Genomic DNA, 18,304 nt, shown 5'->3' with positions numbered 1-18,304 from the left:
TCATAATTATTAGCCAAAAACCAACCCATACAAAATAAGATAGGTTTGTTACTTTCTTAACCTTGGGGACTGATGCCAAGAATAAATTGGGATGGTTCTACAAAAATACTTCTGTAAAACTTGTCTCTGTACACGTTTGATGATTAAAGCACCTTATCACTAAGAGTTAGAAACTGTAAACAACTTCTATTTTCTGATGCCATGTTATTGCTTAACCAATAAAAAAGACACCAAAGCAGACTGAACGGAGATGCCTGCTTGATGATGAACAACAAAAAATAAACCTTGTGGCTCTCTCATCGCTCTCTCGCGCCGACACCGCCCATCCTTTCAGGGACCCTGGACCTGCTGGAGCTGGACTCCGGCAGTATGGAAAAAAGATTTTACACGAAAGCTCTAGTTTTGCTGGGTTTAAAAACCTTGGTTATAGAAGACAGTCACACACAGTTGAATTTGTGTATAATATGTCATCACTGTATTCCAAGTCCACATATTCACAAAGAAAGCTGATTTGGGACTCTCTTGTCTTTTGTCTGGTAAGTTATCCGAATCAAAAGGTTTGCCTGTTGAGATGTTTAGTCCTCTTGTTATAGAACCACCAGCATCTCTGTGTTCACGAGTGATTCTTCATTGGCCTTTTTCCTCTCGGGCAGCAGAAGGTCCTCCATCAGACTCTGTGTTCTGTGGGGGGGGGCGGGGGGGGGCAGTCACCACTAAAACAAAGTGCAGACCTCTGTGGTGAGTTTTAAGTTGTCTCTGGAGTTAGGTGTAGATTTTTTGCTTGATCTCAGAGTCCCATTTCCACCCCACTTTCCTTGATTGTTGGGGCAGTGCGTAATGGGCAAAGACCTCGGGAAAGGGGATTGAGATGCTGACCCCAGGGGGCCAGTGGAGGATTTCCTGGCTCCAAAGGGTTTGTGTGTGGCTCTCCTGGTACTTCCCTTCCTTTCTTCTACTCTCCCTCTTGCTCCAACCCCAGAGTTCTCAAAAACCCTCCCCGGGGAGAGTTTGGCAATATCTGTTAAAATTTAAAACATATTAACTTTATGGCCCAAAATTACCTTCTTGGTATCCGTACTCCTTAAAGTTTTACATGTGTAGAAGGAGAAATATGTACAGTAGGGAAAATATCCGTCCTGTATTATTTTTATAAGAGTGAAAAATCAGAAACAACCTAAATGCTTGGCAGTTGGTCCAGATATGCAACCATCTGCAAGACGCAGCGAGTGTAGATGACACGGCAAAGTGTCCAGAAGGGCATGCGCGCAGCTGCCACAGTGCTTACCTCTGGGAAGCAACCAAGTTGGAGGTGGGGTGATAATGCTCAAGAGGATTGTATTTTTTCTATCGTTGTTGTAATTTACATTTTCCTTGGCAGCAAGAATATAATTATGTGTTGCTTGAGTAATCACAAATCAACAAAATTTAGGAGTGATCCTTGGCCTTTACTGGTTGATTTCTTGGAAGTATGGGTAAAAGACCCGCCGGGTTCACTTCCAGACCCATACCCAGACCTGGGCTATCTCCTAAGCCATCTGCAGTCTGGCTTCTGCTCCCACGAGCTGTAGAGAATATTTTGATTCAATGTCCCAAATGACTGTTGGCTGCAGACCCATTGTTCATTCTCAGTCCCCTCACAATGGCATTATTTGACACTGCTGACCACACTCTGCTTCCTATTTTTTTTTTTAATGTTTACTTTCGTTTTTCGTTTTTGAGAAAGAGAAAGAGAGAGAGAGAGAGAGCAAGTTGGCAGGGACAGAGGGGGGCGCAGAGGATCTGAGTGGGCTCGGTGCTGTCAGCTCAAACTCAGGACCTCATGAGCCGTGAGACCATGACCTGAGCCGAAGTCAGATGCCAAACCAGCTGCACCACCCAGGCGCCCCACGTTCAACTTCTTGAAAGCCTCTCCTTCCACGTCTCTTCTTTAATTCTGTACCTTTTCAGTTTCTTCCTTGAGTTTTTTCTTTCTTCCTGGCCCCTGAATATTTGTGCATTCCCCAGGGTTCTGGGCTGTGTCCACCTCTGTCCCCCTCCGCTCCTTCACTGCATTCCTCTCCCAGTGAGGTTTCTCGCTATCTGTGATCGCCTCCTTCGCCCCTTCTGCTGGCTTACCAAATCTTTATCTCTAGTCCAGCTGTCTTCGTGGAGCACCGCACCTTGCTTAGTCACAGGCTCACCCTTCCCATTGATACAGGCACCTCCAATGCAATCTGCTTTTTAAGTAAATTACTGCCCCATGATTGCAACACTGCTCTTCTGTGATTCCTGGTCACCACTGGTCTGCCATCGGACCGGCTCTCAATCTAGAAACCAGGATTCTTGTTCCTGAGTTCCTCTGCCTTAATCTGTAGGCTTACATCAGACCAGCAAATGGGACCCACCCATTCCGTGACCCCCATTCCCCAGGGCGTTTGCCTCACTGAATTCAGAGCTATAGAAGCTTTCATTGGGATTAACTCTTACTTCTGTTACCGTGCAGTGTAGTACATTCCTCCTACATTGATGTTACCTAATTCTCTCCCAGAGGCTGACATTAGTTCAGCCCTGTTCTCCTTCTGTGGAAGATCCTTTCATTCCATCATAATTAGTCAGTTCTCTGGGAGTTGTCTTGTTTCTATTGAAAGTTTTTTTTGTTTGCAATTTGATCAGAGTTGTTTCCTGTCTAATCATATTTGTGGCTGTTCCGATCCTGATGAAATGCTTGAGGGGGAGGAGCTGTGAGCACTAATGCCATGCTCTCTGTCATGCCTCTGTGATTCTGCAGGGTTACTCTTGGGAGCATTGAGTTCCTGATTTCACAGGTGGTGGGGTCAGATAAAACTAGGCTGTGGATGTTTCAGTCCTCCTGTGGCTTTTAATAATGACAAATGGAGGTTTGCACCTCAAAAATATTTAGAAACCCACCCAAAAGAGAAGCAAGCATTGGTTATTGGTACTGATTTTAAATAGTCCCCCACCCCATCCCCAGGGGGTGCTTTGGTGGCTCAGTCCATTGAGCACCTGACTCTTGATTTTGGCTCAGGTCATGATCTCACACGTCATGGGATTGAGCCCTGCATTGGGCTCTGCGCTGACTGTGGAGCCTCCTTGGGATTCTCTCTCTCCCTCACTCCGCCCCTCTCCCCATCTCCTGCATGTGCACTCTCTCTAAAATAAAAAATTCAAAATAAAAAGCTGCCCCCCACCACAAAAAGGGCCTCAATGATAATCACTTATCAAGGAATGAGCCCAGAGATGGTCTCCGGGAGGAGGGACGCTGACTTCAGTGTTGCCCATTTCACAGCTCCTGTCTATTGGCAGGTGACAGATAGACATCACTGATATGGGCCTGAAATTATGCCACAGGGAAAAACAATTTGTCTTAGAAATTTTGAAGATACGTGGAATACCAGAAAGAGGAGAGGCAGACAGAAAGAGGCTCTGGTTATGAAATTCATTGTCAAGTAAGAGATACTAAACAGAACTTGCAGATCTAGTTCTTCTGGTTTCCATCCTATTACTCATGCTAACCTGCCCAACACTTTCCTTGCAGCTTGGTTTCATGCAGAGCCCTGGAAATATGATATAATGTAAGAATCTTTAGCTTTACTAATATGCCATTTTCTCATCTCTCCCAAATAACACTTTAATATTAGGGGGACACAACTCTCATCTTCTCCTCTCTGTTTCTGTACTAACCCATCCAAAGTCAGTACTTTTGTCTAAATTTGCAACATCTGGGCCTCTGGGCCAAGCAGACCTGTATGTAGGCCTTTCCATAGCTCCTCTGTGGACTCTTGGTGCTTATTTGTCTGAGCTTGAAGTTGGTGGCAGGGTAGGGTGGTGGGGGTGGGGGTGTAGCTAGCATCTCTCCTATGTAGGAAAAACTGTGTTGATTTCCTTCTAGCGTCCATGTATTATATGAGCTTCATACTTGTGTTAATGTTTTGAAAATATCTTCCCTGATTTGGGAGTTCAGATATACTTTCTTTTGACTAGTGGCTAGGTCTCTGAAAAACAGGTAAATGAATTTTGTGTTTTGGAACTCAGTTCTTATATAAATATGCCAGGGAAGTTACCCTATATCTTGCAACACCAATCCTTTGGTAAAGTGAGTACAGCGTCTCTTGATTTCCAAGATGCTTATTGTGCCCCCCGCCCCCCATTTAAATCAGAATGCAGCAACCTGTCAGTAGTTCATGTAATGAGCTGATTCCCTCCCTAAAAAGTTCTCTCTCTCTCTCTCTCTCTCTTTCTCTCTCTCTCTCTCTCTCTCTGTGTTTAATTATTTTGGGAGAAAGAGTGAGAAGCACACTTGTGAGCAGGGGAGGGGCAAAGAGAGAGGGAGAGAGAATCCTAAGGAGGCTCCACACTGTCAGTACAGAGCCCAGTATGGGGCTCAGTCTCATGGACTGTGAGATCATGACTGGAGCTGAAATCAAGAGTTGGATGCTTAGCCGCCTGTGCCACCCAGGCCCTCCCTCCCTTTTAAATGTTTGTTTATTTTGGGTGTGTGAGAGAGAGAGCGTGAGTAGGGGAAGGACAGAGAGAGAGAGAGAGAGAGAGAGAGAGAGAGAGAATCTCAGTCAGGCTCTGAGCTATCAGCCCAGAGCCCGATGTGTGGCTCGATCCCAGGAACTGTGAGATCATGACCTGAGCCAAAATCAAGAGTTGGGCACTCAACTGACTGAGCCACCCAGGTGCCCCACCTCCAAAAGTTCTTTTTATAAAATAAATAGTACTTTAGAATTTAAACAAATCAGGAGGGTCTGGGAGGCTCAGTCAGTTGAGCATCCAACTTTGGCTCAGGTCATGATCTCTCAGTTCATGGGTTTGAGCCCTGTGTCAGGCTCTGTGCCGAATGCTTGCTCAGAGCCTGGAGCCTGCTTCAGATTCTGTGTCTCCTTCTCTCTCTGCCCCTTTCCCGCTCATGCTCTGTCTCACTCTGTCTCTCAAAAATAAATAAATGTAAGAATTTAATGAAGTTTATTTATTTATGTTTTTAAGTAGGCTCCATGGCCAGTGTGGGGCTTGAACTCTCGACCTTGAGATTAATAATCGCATGCTCTAGAGACTGAGACAGCCAGGCACCCCAAGAAGTTTACTTAATGGCTATTAAGGATGAGGAACCATGGCCGTCACTTTACAAGGACTGACTGAGTTAATTGTCAGGACAGCTTCATAGGGTGGATGGCAATATTACCTCACTGTACAGATACGGAAACTGAAGCTCAGAGAGGGTGTGTGATTTGCTCAAGTCAGCAGGGGAGTTAGTGTTGGAAGTCCACTGAGCCCTTGTTTATTTTTTCTGATAATTTTCTGGCTTTGAGTTTGGCTGCCTTGAGGGTTGAAAGGAAACCCCTTGCCCACAGGTCCCTACGGAACCAATATAGATGTAGTGTCCTTGGGTGCCCAGAGCCCTACTTAAGGAGACAACACCCTGAGCAAGACCACTGCCTTCATCCCACACTGTGGAGCCTGTGTAAGATGTGTGTTTTCTTTTTCTAAAACTGGGATGGAGCTTGGAACAGCAAATATTGAACCTGAGCAAATTCCCCTTGGTAAATTCTGCCAGCTTGTTCAACGTAGAGTTTCTTTGCCTAAAAATATTCACCACTTGCTGAGGGCTAAATGACTAAGTCACCTGCAGAGCGTAAAGCAGGTCTTAGAACTTGGAGCAGTGGGTGGTTTGGCTACTTTTATTTTGGTGAAACATACCCTTTGATGAGCCTAAGAGCCCCCGGGAGTAAATAAGGGAACATATTTTTATTTTTTAAATGTTTTTATATATTTTTGAGAGAGAGAGAGACAGAGACAGAGACAGAGACAGTGTGAGCTGGGGAGGGTCAGAGAGAGAGGGAGACACAGAATCTGAAGCAGGCTCCAGGCTCTGAGCTAGCTGTCAGCACAGAGCCCGATGCGGGGCTCGAACCCACAAACCATGAGATCATGACCTGAGCCGAAGTCGGATGCTTACCCAACTGAGCCACCCAGGCACCCCAGGGAAGGGATTTTTCGAATGGAAGTTTAGGCATCCTGGCATTAACTGTTCTCCTTGAGATGGATTGGGGGAAGAGAGAAGTGGGTTTATAGCGGGTTAGGTGGAGAAGCACCTGAAGGTAAAAGATGTGCTGGTGTAGATGAAAGGGGTGCTGACATGTTTGTGTCACAGTTGATGAGAGGGGTGCAGGGCGCCTTCGACCCTATATGTTAAAACAAACACCTGATCTGTTCTTCTAGGTCCCCCGTTTGTCCTCTGCCAACCCCATTCCCCACCACCCCAAACAGTACCCGCCTTCACTTCATTCCTGTCAACCATAGAGTCCTACCAGTTAGGACGTTTACCCACAGAACTTGCGGTCTCCCTGCCGGTGGCTTACCTTCTTTATCTGTTACCTGGACTTTTAAACCAGTGGCCTTCCACCTCACCCACTGCCTGAAGCCGGTCATCTTTTTAGTGTGTCCTCTGCACTCTAGCTCATATTGTTTCTTCTTGACTACAGGAGGGGGCCAGACTTCCTAGCATGGAGTACACCTGGCCCTGCCCAGAGAGACCTTGACCTCTTTTGAGCTTTATCTTATGCCAAGGAATGCTTTTTTTTTTTTTTTTTTAAAGCATAAGTGTGTCTCATGAAATATTTAGTGTAAGTATGTCCCAGATACTGTATGGGCACTTTTAGAAGGTGGAGGAGGAACAGTAATTTATATCTCCCAAACTGAGAAGGCAACTTTAAGACTAGAAAACAAAGCAGGCGACTCCACACAATTTATACAGAGTTTTATTTAGGGTACCTTATTGACCATGGGGATGAGGGGTCGTGGGGGACAGATCTGGTAGAGAAGGATCCACAAACTGCACGGTTACCCTCTGCAAAGTCTGGACGTTAGTCCAGATTTTATAGAGTGAGGGGACACGCAGGAGAGCCCTGGGACAAGGTCAGAGGGTTCTCATGCACCTGACTGACAGCTAACCTTTCATTAGCTCTTGTGGCACCACCTGTGCCTCAGGAAGAGGAAGGACTGTGTTCTTCTAACCCATTCACGGGAGGCCAGAACCGGCTTCCCGGCCCCCATCCTGGGCTTGGCGGGCATGTCTAAGTTATGTCTACTAATCTCTAGGGTGCCCAGAACATTTAACCCCAAGAGAGGTGCTCATATGAACGCAGACCAGCAGGAGGGCCAGAGATGGAGTCCGTGCTGTCAGGGCTCCTTTCTGCAGATGGACTCACACTAAAATATCTGGCATTGTTTATGCAAAGTTCAAATTTTACTATACATTTTGTGTTTTATCTGGTAATCCTACACGCGTCGTTACTTGGTTCTATAGCCTGTTAAAAAATACAGGAGTGTCTCTGTGCTTTTACATCTCCAACTGTTCTGAAAAAAAAATTGCAGTTGCAGAAACTTTCTGACTCCAAAATATGTGACATTTCTTTATGAAATCTTTTCTATCCATCTGTTCACAGACAAGGACCTATACTATTTGGGTCTCAGCAACAATGCATTTTTGCCTGAGGCATTTACTTGGAAAAACATGCTGTTTTGGAAAAACATGTTTCAGATTCAGGTATTATAATGACTGCACACCTTTTCTGAGTGGAGGGAATCCTCATTCAGGAAAACGAACTCCAATTAAATTTAGTCTTCCTTTTGCTGATGGAAATCGGAGTAGCCTGAGTTACTGTTGTTTCCTTAAGATCATTTCTGGAGAGGGGCATCTGGGTCCCTCAATTTGTTGAGCTTCTAGTTCTTGGTTTCGCCTCAGGTCATGGTCTCACAGTTTGTGAGTTCGAGCCCCATGTTGGGCTCTGCCCTGATGATGAAGAGCCTGCTTGGAATATTCTCTCTCTCTGTCTCACTCACTCTCTCTAAACAAACAAAAAAGCAAACAAACTTAAAAAAATATTTTCTGAAGAAAACACTCAATCATCATGCTTCGGTTTTACTTCCAGCTTTGTGTCATTTTTTCCCTCTGCAATTTTTTTTGTCTTGTGAATAACAGTTACAATGTGATTTTCAGCTTATTGTTTTGTTCTGAAGAATGTTCCACTTTGATGTTAATAAGAAGCAAGTTTTCTTTTTTTAACCATTGACTAAATCTTTGTTTTCCAACATTAGTTAGAAATACACTGCTTGTTTTTATTATGTAAGATTTTAATCATGCATATAGGTTTTACATTGAAACCTAGATAGACTAAAAGAAACAATTGCCAACATTTATCAGAAGATTAAGACTCATAAATAAAAGTGCTAATGGATCAAAAAATGCTCAATTAATAGCCATTTCTCAGAGAAAAATGCAGATAGCCATGAATTTAACAAAAGATGTGAACCTTTCTTGTAATGAGGACATTGAAACAAGATAGTGTTCTTGTTTCTTGAAATTTTTTTAAGTTTATTTATTTATGAGAGATAGAGACAGCATGAATTGGGGAGGGGCAGAGGGGGAGGGAGACACAGAATTTGAAGCAGGCTCTAGGCTCCAAGCTGTTAGCACAGAGCCCCATGCTGGGCTCAAACCCCAGACTGTGAGATCATGATCTGAGCTGAAGTCGGATGTTCAACTGACTGAGCCACCCAAGTGCCCCTAAGATAGTGTGTTTTATTGTTGGGGAGGAAAATTTTTCCTCACCCTTCAAGAATTTCCTGGCTGGTCTAAAAATTAAATTGACATGAGACAGATTAATAGAGGAAAATCAAACTTAATTTCATACTTTCACAGAACCCACATAATTTGATAAACATGAGATTCCAAAGATAGACAAAATGAGGTATATGTGTCATCCTGAACTAAGGAGGAAGGGGAGGGGCCTTGAGACTTCGATGGGAAGGAAGGCAATATTGTTTTTAATTTTTTTTTAATGTTTTATTTTTGAGAGAGAGAGAGAGAGACAGCATGAGCGGGGGAGGGTCAGAGAGAGAGGGGGGGAGACACAGAATCCAAAGACAAGATCCAGGCTCTGAGCTAGCTGTCAGCACAGAGCCCGACACGGGGCTCGACCCCACGAACTGTGAGATCATGACCTGAGCCGAAGTCGGACGCTTAACCAACTGAGCCACCCAGGCGCCCCAGGAAGGCAATTTACAGGAAGATGAAAAAGGAGAAATGGTAAACAAATGTTTGCTGGGCTGCATATAGGAGCAAGGGACAGAGAGAGGAATTTTCATAAAGAGACCTTGCTGAATTCCTCCTTGTCTACTACACCTAGGTCATAGTATGCTATAGTTATTTTTTTTTTCAAGAGAGGGCACAAGTGAGGGCGGGGGGAGAGAGAGAGAGAGAGAGAGAGAGAGAGAGAGAGAGAGAGAAAGAAAGAAAGAAAGAAAAGCAAGGCTCAAACTCATGAATAGTGAGATTGTGACCTGAGCTGAAGTCAGATGCTTAACCGACTGAGCCACCCTACTTGTCTACTTGTCTACAGTGGTAACTCCCTTCCTGGAGCAAGTGCTCTATTAAATTCTCCTCCCCAACCCCCATTTTTAAAAGGCAATTAGCAGGGAAGGTCAAAGTTTTTTTGAGTCTTCTGGAACTTGATTGTTTTCAGATCAATGTAATTCTCATGCCAAAGTGGCATATCTTGGGGCCATTTGTTATGAACTTTTACATTATCTTTAAATTGGATGTTAAGGGGCACCTGGGTGGCTCAGTCGGTGAAGCATCTGACTTCGGCCCAGGTCATGATCTCATGGTTCGTGGGTCTGAGCCCCGCGTTGGCCTATGTTCTGACAGCTAGCTTGGAGTCTGGAGCCTGCTTCAGATTCTGTATCTCCCTCTCTCTCTGACCCTCCCCTGTTGGTGCTCTCTCTCAAAAATAAATAAAAAACATTAAAAAAAAATTGGATGTTCATGTTGGAAATGTGAACAGTCTCAGATGTCACTGATGAGACATAAATTGTTGCTGTCTTTGAAAGTGTGGTTTGACTCTAACTCTTGAAACTAAAATTTGGTTCCATTTCTAGGTCAGGAGTCCTTCCTGTATAAATAATGGCATGTGTACACTGAGGACGCCTAATAGTGTTTATTGAGTCAGCATTTGTAATAGCAAATAACCGATTAACAGGAAACAAAATATCGCCCCTCACAAGTTCAGTGTGGGAATACTTACAATTTTCATCTAGAAATCTTACTATAAAATATCAAATAGCAGTTAAAAAGTCGGTTGGGATATTACGTATAATTAACAGGGAAAGAGCTCCATGGTTTACTGTTGGTTGGGAAATAAAACATATCAAAGAACAATGCGTATAATCTTTTATTTAATAAACCTGTTTGTGTATATACTATATACAGGGTACCATACAAGTGTGCGCACGCGTGTGTGTGTATGTGTGTGTGTGTGTGTTGGTATGTATATGTGGGTATATTGTGAATAAGTGTGGGAATGAGGACATACACACAATAACTAATAAAAATACCCACCAAATTGTTAACTTTCTTGAGGAGAGGAGTGACACTTTGGGGCGGGAATGAAGGAAGTGTCTCACTTTTATTCTGTATATTTATGCTTTTCAAGAAAAATGACAAGTGTATATATTTTTTTAATTCCAATGCTAGATTTCAAAATTCATTAGGATAAGTAAAGGGGAAGTGGTATGCAATGAGTACTGTGTTTTTAAAAATAATTCAGAGGGGCGCCTGAGTGGCTCGTCGGCTAAGCCTCCGACTTCGGCTCAGGTCAGATCTCACATTCGTGGGTTCGAGCCCCGCGTCAGGCTCTGTGCTAACAGCTAGCTCAGAGCCTGGAGTCTGCTTCTGGTTCTGTGTCTCCTTCTCTCTCTGCCCCTCCCCCTCTCATGCTCTGTCTCTCTCTGTATCAAAAATAAATAAGAACATTTTAAAAAATTAAAAATAAATAAATAAAAATAATTCAGAGAAAATTAAGTCTGTTTCTCTATGCACTGGGTGCATTTCCACATTGCATTTTGACTTGTAGGCTCAGGAAACACTTCATAACAGCCCCTCGTACCCAGCTTTATTATTGTTTTTTAGACGTTTTATTGTTTGTTCATAATCTCTGCATTCAACATGGAGCCCACAAACCCAAGATCAAGAGTCAAATCTCGTCTGAGCCAGCCAGGAACCCCTCTCTTTACCCAGTTGTGACAGATGACTGTTACCTGTTTTTCCACAGATTCCTTTTTACGAAGATATTTGTAAAGGCATCAAAGCTGGAGACACGTGTGAGAAACTGGTGGGATATTCTGCGGTGTACAGAGTCTGCTTCGGCCTGGCCTGTTTCTTCTTCGTCTTCTGCCTCCTGACCCTGAAAATCAGCAGCAGCAAAGGTTGTAGAGCGCATATTCACAATGGGTAAGTCTTCAGTCTTGGGGCTCCCCCGCTTTTTATTCTGTATAGTTATTTATTTTGAGCGGGAATATGAGCAGGGGAGGGGCAGAGAGAGAGGGAGCGAATCCCAAGGAGGCTTGGCGCTGTCAGTGTGCGGGCTGAAACTCACGTACCATCGGATCATGACCTGAGCCTAAATGAAGAAACAGACGCTTAACTGACCGAGCCACCCAGGTGCCTGGAGTTCCCCTTTCCTGATATTCAGAATAGTGTTCCTTGACCTCTTCAACTAATCAGACCATCTGACTGTTCTTCCTCTAGTTGAAATTGTTGACACTGATTTTAGGGAAGGTAGGACTTGTCACCCCTCAGTGGCCCAAGAATTAGAATCCTATTTGTATCACCAGCACCACAGTGAGAGATGCAGCAGAGACAGGAGTTCTAGTTCAAGTATTAAAACCTGTCCCCGGGTCATTTCCACCCCCCGCAACAAAGTGGCGTTTTGTAAAATCAGAGGCCACGCGGAGTTGGTCTTAATTATGGGAAAAGGCAGTCTTGGGTCACTTAATTACTTCCTCTCGATTTGGAAGGAACAGTACCCGTGGCAGAAACATGGACTGACATGCTTACCTTCTAAGAGGTCTTTTGTCCTTACATGAATATCATTTAAATACATTTACTCTTTTTTTCTTTCTTTCTTTTCCAGCTTTTGGTTCTTTAAACTTCTGCTGTTGGCGGCCATGTGCTCAGGAGCTTTCTTCATTCCGGATCAGGAGACCTTTCTGAATGGTACAAATGGGGTATTTGGGGTACCTATTTATTTTGTTCTTACCCATTTTGTGAAATTGTTCAAAAGTGTCATTTAGTGTGCCTTTGAGATTTCAAATTAGTGATTTTCTTGTGATTTAAAAAAAAAAAAAATTCTTCCTTCCTTATCTGCCCACACTGTATCCACTCTCTCTTCTCCCTGTCCCTCCTGTCCCCTCCTCCTTCTCCATCTAGATCGGTCCCCTATTCCTTCCCTTTCTGGCCAAGTGTTACTCTGCAGCTTGGAGAATTCAACTGATAATTTTAAGGTGATTGGCCTGAAGGGAGAATGGGGCCCTCCAAGTCTGTTGGAGAACCAGTTTAGCGTGTTGGCGCGGCGCCATCGCTGAAGGCCTCCGGGACACCTTGTTCTTTCTCAGCACTGCCCAGGAAATCGCCAACTTGGAACACAAGGCTTCTTAGTTTTAAATCTGCTGCAGCTATAATGAGATAAGAAAGGCATCATCCAGTCTTATTTCTAAACTTATATGAAACCGTATATAACATTGAATTATATTTCTTATTCCTAGAATTTTCCCCAAATTAATTTAATTTGAAGCCATTAATCATAGCCGAAACAGGGGCTCTTCTGCATGAGAGCTCGGGAGGTTCAAAACCTTGTTTAACCCAAACACATTCGTTTTCCTAATTAAGAAGGGTAAAAACACTCCCACTGTGTCCGTCCCTAAGGAGTAGCCCACGGCCCCTTCAGACGGTCACCAAGGTCCGGCTAGTTTTTAGGGCATAACTAGTTGTATGCACTCCCAAAGGAAGTCCTCTCTGAGCCTTATTTTTTTCCTAAAATGTTGTTAACTAGTTTTCTATTCCCCACGGATATACTCTAATGTATTAGAAAGATAGATATAGGCAAGTGCAGTTCTGTCGTTTTCATAGACAAGCTGTAACCTAGACATGTGACACGGCTCGTTCAAGGTTAGAGCTTCCTTGTAGCAGAGTGAGGGGTGGATCTGAGTCCGTGGCCCCCAGTCTGACCCTCATTTCCCTACTAATCTTTGGTGGCTCACCACCCAATAAAATTTGAAACCTTTTTTCATCATCAATCTAATGTTCTTACTTACAAATTGTGGGTCATTGTTGATTTCATGAATAGCAGTGTCTGCTAGGGTCACTGTCCGTCACAGTGTGGAGGTTCAGCTCAGAGCCCCAGAGCCTCACTGCTTGCATTCACACAGCTACAGCCTACTGGCGTGGGACTTCTTTTTTTGAATGTTTTACTTATTTTTTGAGAGACAGAAAAAGAGTGTGAGCAGGGGAGGAGCAGAGAGAGAGAGAGAGAGAGAGAGAGAGAGAGAGGGAGTCACAATATTTCTTATCTCTAAAGTGCACATAACAATAGCATGCATCTTATATGACTACATGGAAATTAAATGTGTTGCAGGTACGGTAAGAATGTAGTAAAGATAAACTGTAGTCGTGATTCTCTCTTAAACTCAGCACCTGCAGTGCTCACCTCATCTCTTTGTGGACGGTCTTTTGCAGCCTGGCGCTATGTGGGAGCCGTCGGGGGCTTCATCTTTATAGGCATCCAGCTCATCCTGCTCGTGGAATTTGCTCATAAGTGGAACAAGAACTGGTATGTGCATTTTGGGAAGGTTTCCAGGTGAACGCACTGGCTGCTCGGGGAAGCTGCCTGCGGCGCCGCGCTGTGTTGGCCAGGATGGGCCGCCCGCTCACGCCAGGAACAGTTTGGTGCACTTCCCCTGCACTCCCGCTCTTTGGACCTGTTCACTCACTCCTCTCCTTTCTTCCCTTTCTTCTTCCATTTCATTTCTTGTTCACTTTCTGGCTTTTCCCCGTGCTCTCCCGTTTGGGCTCCGAGTCAGCTGCTGTTGTGACTTAGCCACGCTCCCATCCGGCGCGGGCAACTCTCAGCTCTGAGGGGTTGTGACGGTTAGGTGCCTGAAAACGTGGGCGGGCTTTATCTTAGGCTTCCATCCTCTGGAGATTTAAAGACAAGTACTTTGAGGGCGCCCGGGTGGTTCCATCCATCTGACTCTTGGTTTCAGCTCAGGTCATGATCTTACGGTTTCATGACTTTGAGCCCCACCTCAGGCTCTGTGCCAACAGCACAGAGCCTGCTTGGGATTGTCTCCCTCTTTCTCTGCCCTTCTGCCACTCGTGCTGTCTCTTTCTCTCTCAAAATAAATAAATAAGCTTAAAAATTGTTTTTGGTTCTTTCTCAATCTGTCTAAGATTATAAAGTCCCCTTCATTAGGGAGATCTGTTGTGTTACCTTAGAAATGCATCCTGAATTTTAAAAATGTAGATACTTCCTAAGTGCCTTGGACATAGAATTCACATCCTAGGAGAAGTAGGAAAATTCAAATTATTAATAGCTAATCTTATTTCTCACTGAGCCACAATTCAGGAAATGGCAACTAGATAAGCCTCAGCCCTGCTAGAGGCCAGGGTGACTCCCTTTGTGGCCTCGGACAGGCACTTTGCACCTCCTGTTTGCCGCTCGCTGTCTTACCTTCCTTATAAAACACCAAATGAAAATAACTATCTCTTGTACCTAGGAAGACTTTTGTCACTCCATCGTTTTTATTCATATCGTGTTATTTTAAACTGTTTTGGAAAAAAGAAATCTGGAAAGAATGTATGAACATGAAATTTATTTTTTATCTTGGACAAAACAAAATACATGGTCCAGATTCCTTCAAAATACTTTTCATTCTGATTCTATTCCTCATCTTGGTGATAGGAGTTGTTTAATATGGGTTTGGTTTTATTTCTTTAGAGGTCAAATCAAGAGATGCAGGAGTGAAAAAAAAAAAAAGAGATGCAGGAGTGACAGGCTAGTGTTATCATTTTATAATTTGGTGAATACTGGAGTAAATACCCAAATACTTAGAGTCAGTTTTTAAAATCTTTACAGTGCATTAAATAGTCACATAGTAGATACTATGGAAATGTATTTTGTCTAATAAATCATCCTAAATGTTTCCTAAAATTTTCACACGTATAGGTGAAAATAGGGAACTTCATGGTAAAATAATCCCATTTTCAATACTGAGTGCCTGATTTGCCCAGTAAGCAGAATGTTCTCTTCAGAATACTTGTGCTTCTTTATGCTGACTTGAATGTTTTGATCAATTCTAAAGCCATTTTCTGGGACTAATTATTCATGCCAAGTTTTAACAGGCATTTAGAAGAGTTGGACTGCTGTAAAAACCTTCTAAAAACCACTCAATAACAATGACTTAAGAGCGATTGTCTGTACATAGAGGCCAGTATCCCAACAAAATCCCTTAATGGCAACATATTCATAGTTGATTTGTCTGTCTAAAATTAGGATTAAGCTAGGTAGCTCACTAATAACGTATTTTCAGGTAAATTAATCTAATCTACTAGGTTTGTTTGTTTAACAGAGTATTGCTTACAGCGATAGTCTAGAGAATATAATAACGTCATTCTTCATGGAACAACCAAGGTGCTTTTCCTTCCCTTTTCCTCTCTGTTTTTTTTCTCTCTCTCTCTCTTTTTTAAGTTTACCTGTCTATTTTGAGAGAGAGAAAGAGAGAGGCAGAGTAAAAGGAGAGAGAGAACCCCAAGCAGGTGCCCGACTATCAGTGCAGAGCCTCATGTGGGGCTTGATCTCACAAACCGGAAGTTCATGACCTGAGTTGAAATTGAGAGTCAGGCACTTAACCAACTGAGCCACTCGGGTGCCCCTGTTTTCCCAAAGGCAGTAGGACGGAGGCCATGGGCAGGAGACTGCAGGTGTCTGTGCCTCTGCTCCCCTTGATCGCTGTTTCCTGTTAGGCATATTACTTGGCCTCACTGACCTCTGTTTTCACACCTGAAAAACAATATGGTCACATGAGATGTTTATTTTTTTATCCCTTTCTACTTCAAATTTTGTGATTCGAATGACAATTCTATATCAAAATTGAAATAGCAAAAAGTAGAGGGTACATTCAGGGGTTTTTAACAAAGACCCATTTCCTAAATGTGCCAGATTTGTAATTTCTGTTGTGGTTGGGTGTTAGGTACTCCAGAGCCCGAGCCCAGCCTGGTGCCCGCGTGCTGGGGCGTCAGTGCACTCTGCCCCGTTGTGTGGTCTTTTTCTAATCTTTAAAGTGCTTCAAAGTGCTTCCCACTTAGCATTCATTCACAGTTTTGAGGAGTATTAGCTGTGTTCCAGAGTGTGTGGTGAGCCCCGAGGACATAAAGAGAAGTCATGGGATGTGGGATATCTGCAAAACAGGAGGTCACCGAGGAGGATGTCGTGAATCTGGAGCAGCGGGAGTAGCTGCCGTTCTGCCAGCACACCGCTGCACAAAGTTATTTTTTAATAGTTGCCAGTTCTCACACCAGTGTTCATGAGGCGCCTGTTTGCCAGCACTTAGCAGCCGGAGAAGAGCAGTGAACACCGTGCGATCCTGCGCTGTGAAGCTTACTTTCTCCTGTTGGGGAAGGCAGGGGGAATGGCCAGATAATCAATATATGATCAAGCAAATAAGTCACAGGTTCAATGAGGAAAAGACTGGATACAGAGAGAGCAGGGTGTGGGGTTTGGGAAGAGCAGGGCAGGGAAAGGCTTCATGGTCAGCTGTGAGGAAAACCACCATGAACAGAAGGAAGGAGAGAGGCTGGGGCAGGACTCTGCTGGGCCTGAGGCCGATTTGTTTGGGGGCAAATGGAGGTCCACTGAGCTGCGCCCGTGTGGTGAGGGATGGGCACCAGAGGTGAGGTAGCAGATGGCATTTGGCCAGATCCTGTCGGGCTTCTGGGGCATTTGTGTGAGGTAGGAAGTACATCAATGGAGTTTGAAACCGGAGGAACGTGATAAGAAGCATATTTTAATTCCAGAAAAGGTTAGAGGGTGTCAGAGGTGCAAGTAAGGAGGCCCGTGGAAGATAACCCAGGTGAGAGGTGGCGGTAGCTCGGACGATGATAGCAGCGGTCAGTCTAGTCTGTTCGGAAACTGGGACTTATGGGCTTTGCTGATGGTGATGGGGAGGTGGGGGGTGGGGAGCCAAGGGAGAAAAAAGACTGTAGTCAGGATTTCTTTTCTTTTTTTACAAAAAGTTTCCCTTCTCCACAAAAGGGAAGAATGGAACTACCGTCTTCAGAGCTTGGGAAGATGAAGAAAAGCAGGATTGGGGGTTGAGATGCACATTTGGGAAGGCAGCCTGGACCAGCCTGCTCCCCTGCCCCCTGCGCTGAACAGTTGGATAATATGAGTCTAAAGTTGAAGGGAGAAGTTAGGGCTGGAAATTTAACTTTGGGAATACAGGCATCCATTAACTATAAGAAAGTCTTCATATGCTAGTAAAGGCCCAAAAGACCAGTGAAGGACCAGTTGTACCCCGCCCACACACCCCTCAGCAGTGTTTGCCTTTCTCTATACAGTGCATTCCATTTCTCTGTCATCAATTACCATTTGGCTTTTAGATCCCCACCCTCACCCGCCACCAAGTCTTATTCTATTATTTCCTTCGCGTGCCTTTTCTGTTAGACTAACTCTGTGGTCACTGGCATGGTTTCAGGAATAAGATGGTCATTATTGTTTTGGTCTTTCCTCCCTTCTTGTCTCAAGCTGCAGTAACTTTTTCATCATTAAAACATTTTAGCTGAGTTGCCTGAATACTTTCCAGTTCTGTGAAAACATCAAGCAAGTTGCTTTCTCCTTGAAGGTTTGTGAGAATGTGGTTACAGTGTGGCAGTTTACTCATAGGGCAGATGACAGTGATTCACCCCGGGGCTCCCCACGGTTCTGTCCTCCTGACTGAGCCGTTTTGAACTCTTTCTTGTTTTGTTATTGTCCTGAACAATGTCTATGGATTGTTAAACCACCGCTTATTTCTCTTATCCTTTTTTAAATATTTACATAAACTAGAGAGCAAACTAATCTCTTCTTTAAGGTTCTTTATTGCAAATCCCATTACGATGTTTTACTCTTTTCCTGGCTGATTTTATTCTTTTCAAACTCTCCCTTGGAGCACCTGGGTGGCTCAGTCAGTTGAGCATCCAAGTTCAGCTCAGGTCATGACCTCATGATCTTACGAGTTCAAGTCCACGTCAGGCTCCTGCTGACTGTGCAGAACCTACCTGGGATTCTCTCTCTCCCTCCCTGCCCCTCCCCCACAGCTCTTAAAAAACAAAACAACCCAACTCTCTTAACCCTACGTGGCATTGCTTTGGAGAAGCAGTACCACTACAGACGCAGCGGAGGGATGAGAGGGCTGAGGTCATCCAGTC

The 18,304-nt window shown here is 44.1% G+C and overlaps 1 protein-coding gene across 1 annotated transcript in view; it reads left to right on the top strand.

The window, feature by feature from the left end:
- SERINC5 (serine incorporator 5) overlaps positions 1 to 18,304 on the top strand; it is a 103,733-nt gene that overhangs the window by 58,518 nt on the left and 26,911 nt on the right. The window contains exons 3-5 of the mRNA XM_029942504.1: positions 11,115 to 11,293; positions 11,976 to 12,058; positions 13,577 to 13,670. Coding sequence (XP_029798364.1) covers positions 11,115 to 11,293; positions 11,976 to 12,058; positions 13,577 to 13,670 — 356 coding nt within the window. The remainder of the gene's footprint in view (positions 1 to 11,114; positions 11,294 to 11,975; positions 12,059 to 13,576; positions 13,671 to 18,304) is intronic.

This window comes from Suricata suricatta, chromosome 6 (genome assembly GCF_006229205.1).
Source record: "Suricata suricatta isolate VVHF042 chromosome 6, meerkat_22Aug2017_6uvM2_HiC, whole genome shotgun sequence".
NCBI classification, from domain to species: Eukaryota; Metazoa; Chordata; class Mammalia; order Carnivora; family Herpestidae; genus Suricata; species Suricata suricatta.
The sequence above is the reverse complement of the archived record's forward strand: the minus strand, read 5'-3'. Positions and strand labels throughout refer to the sequence as shown.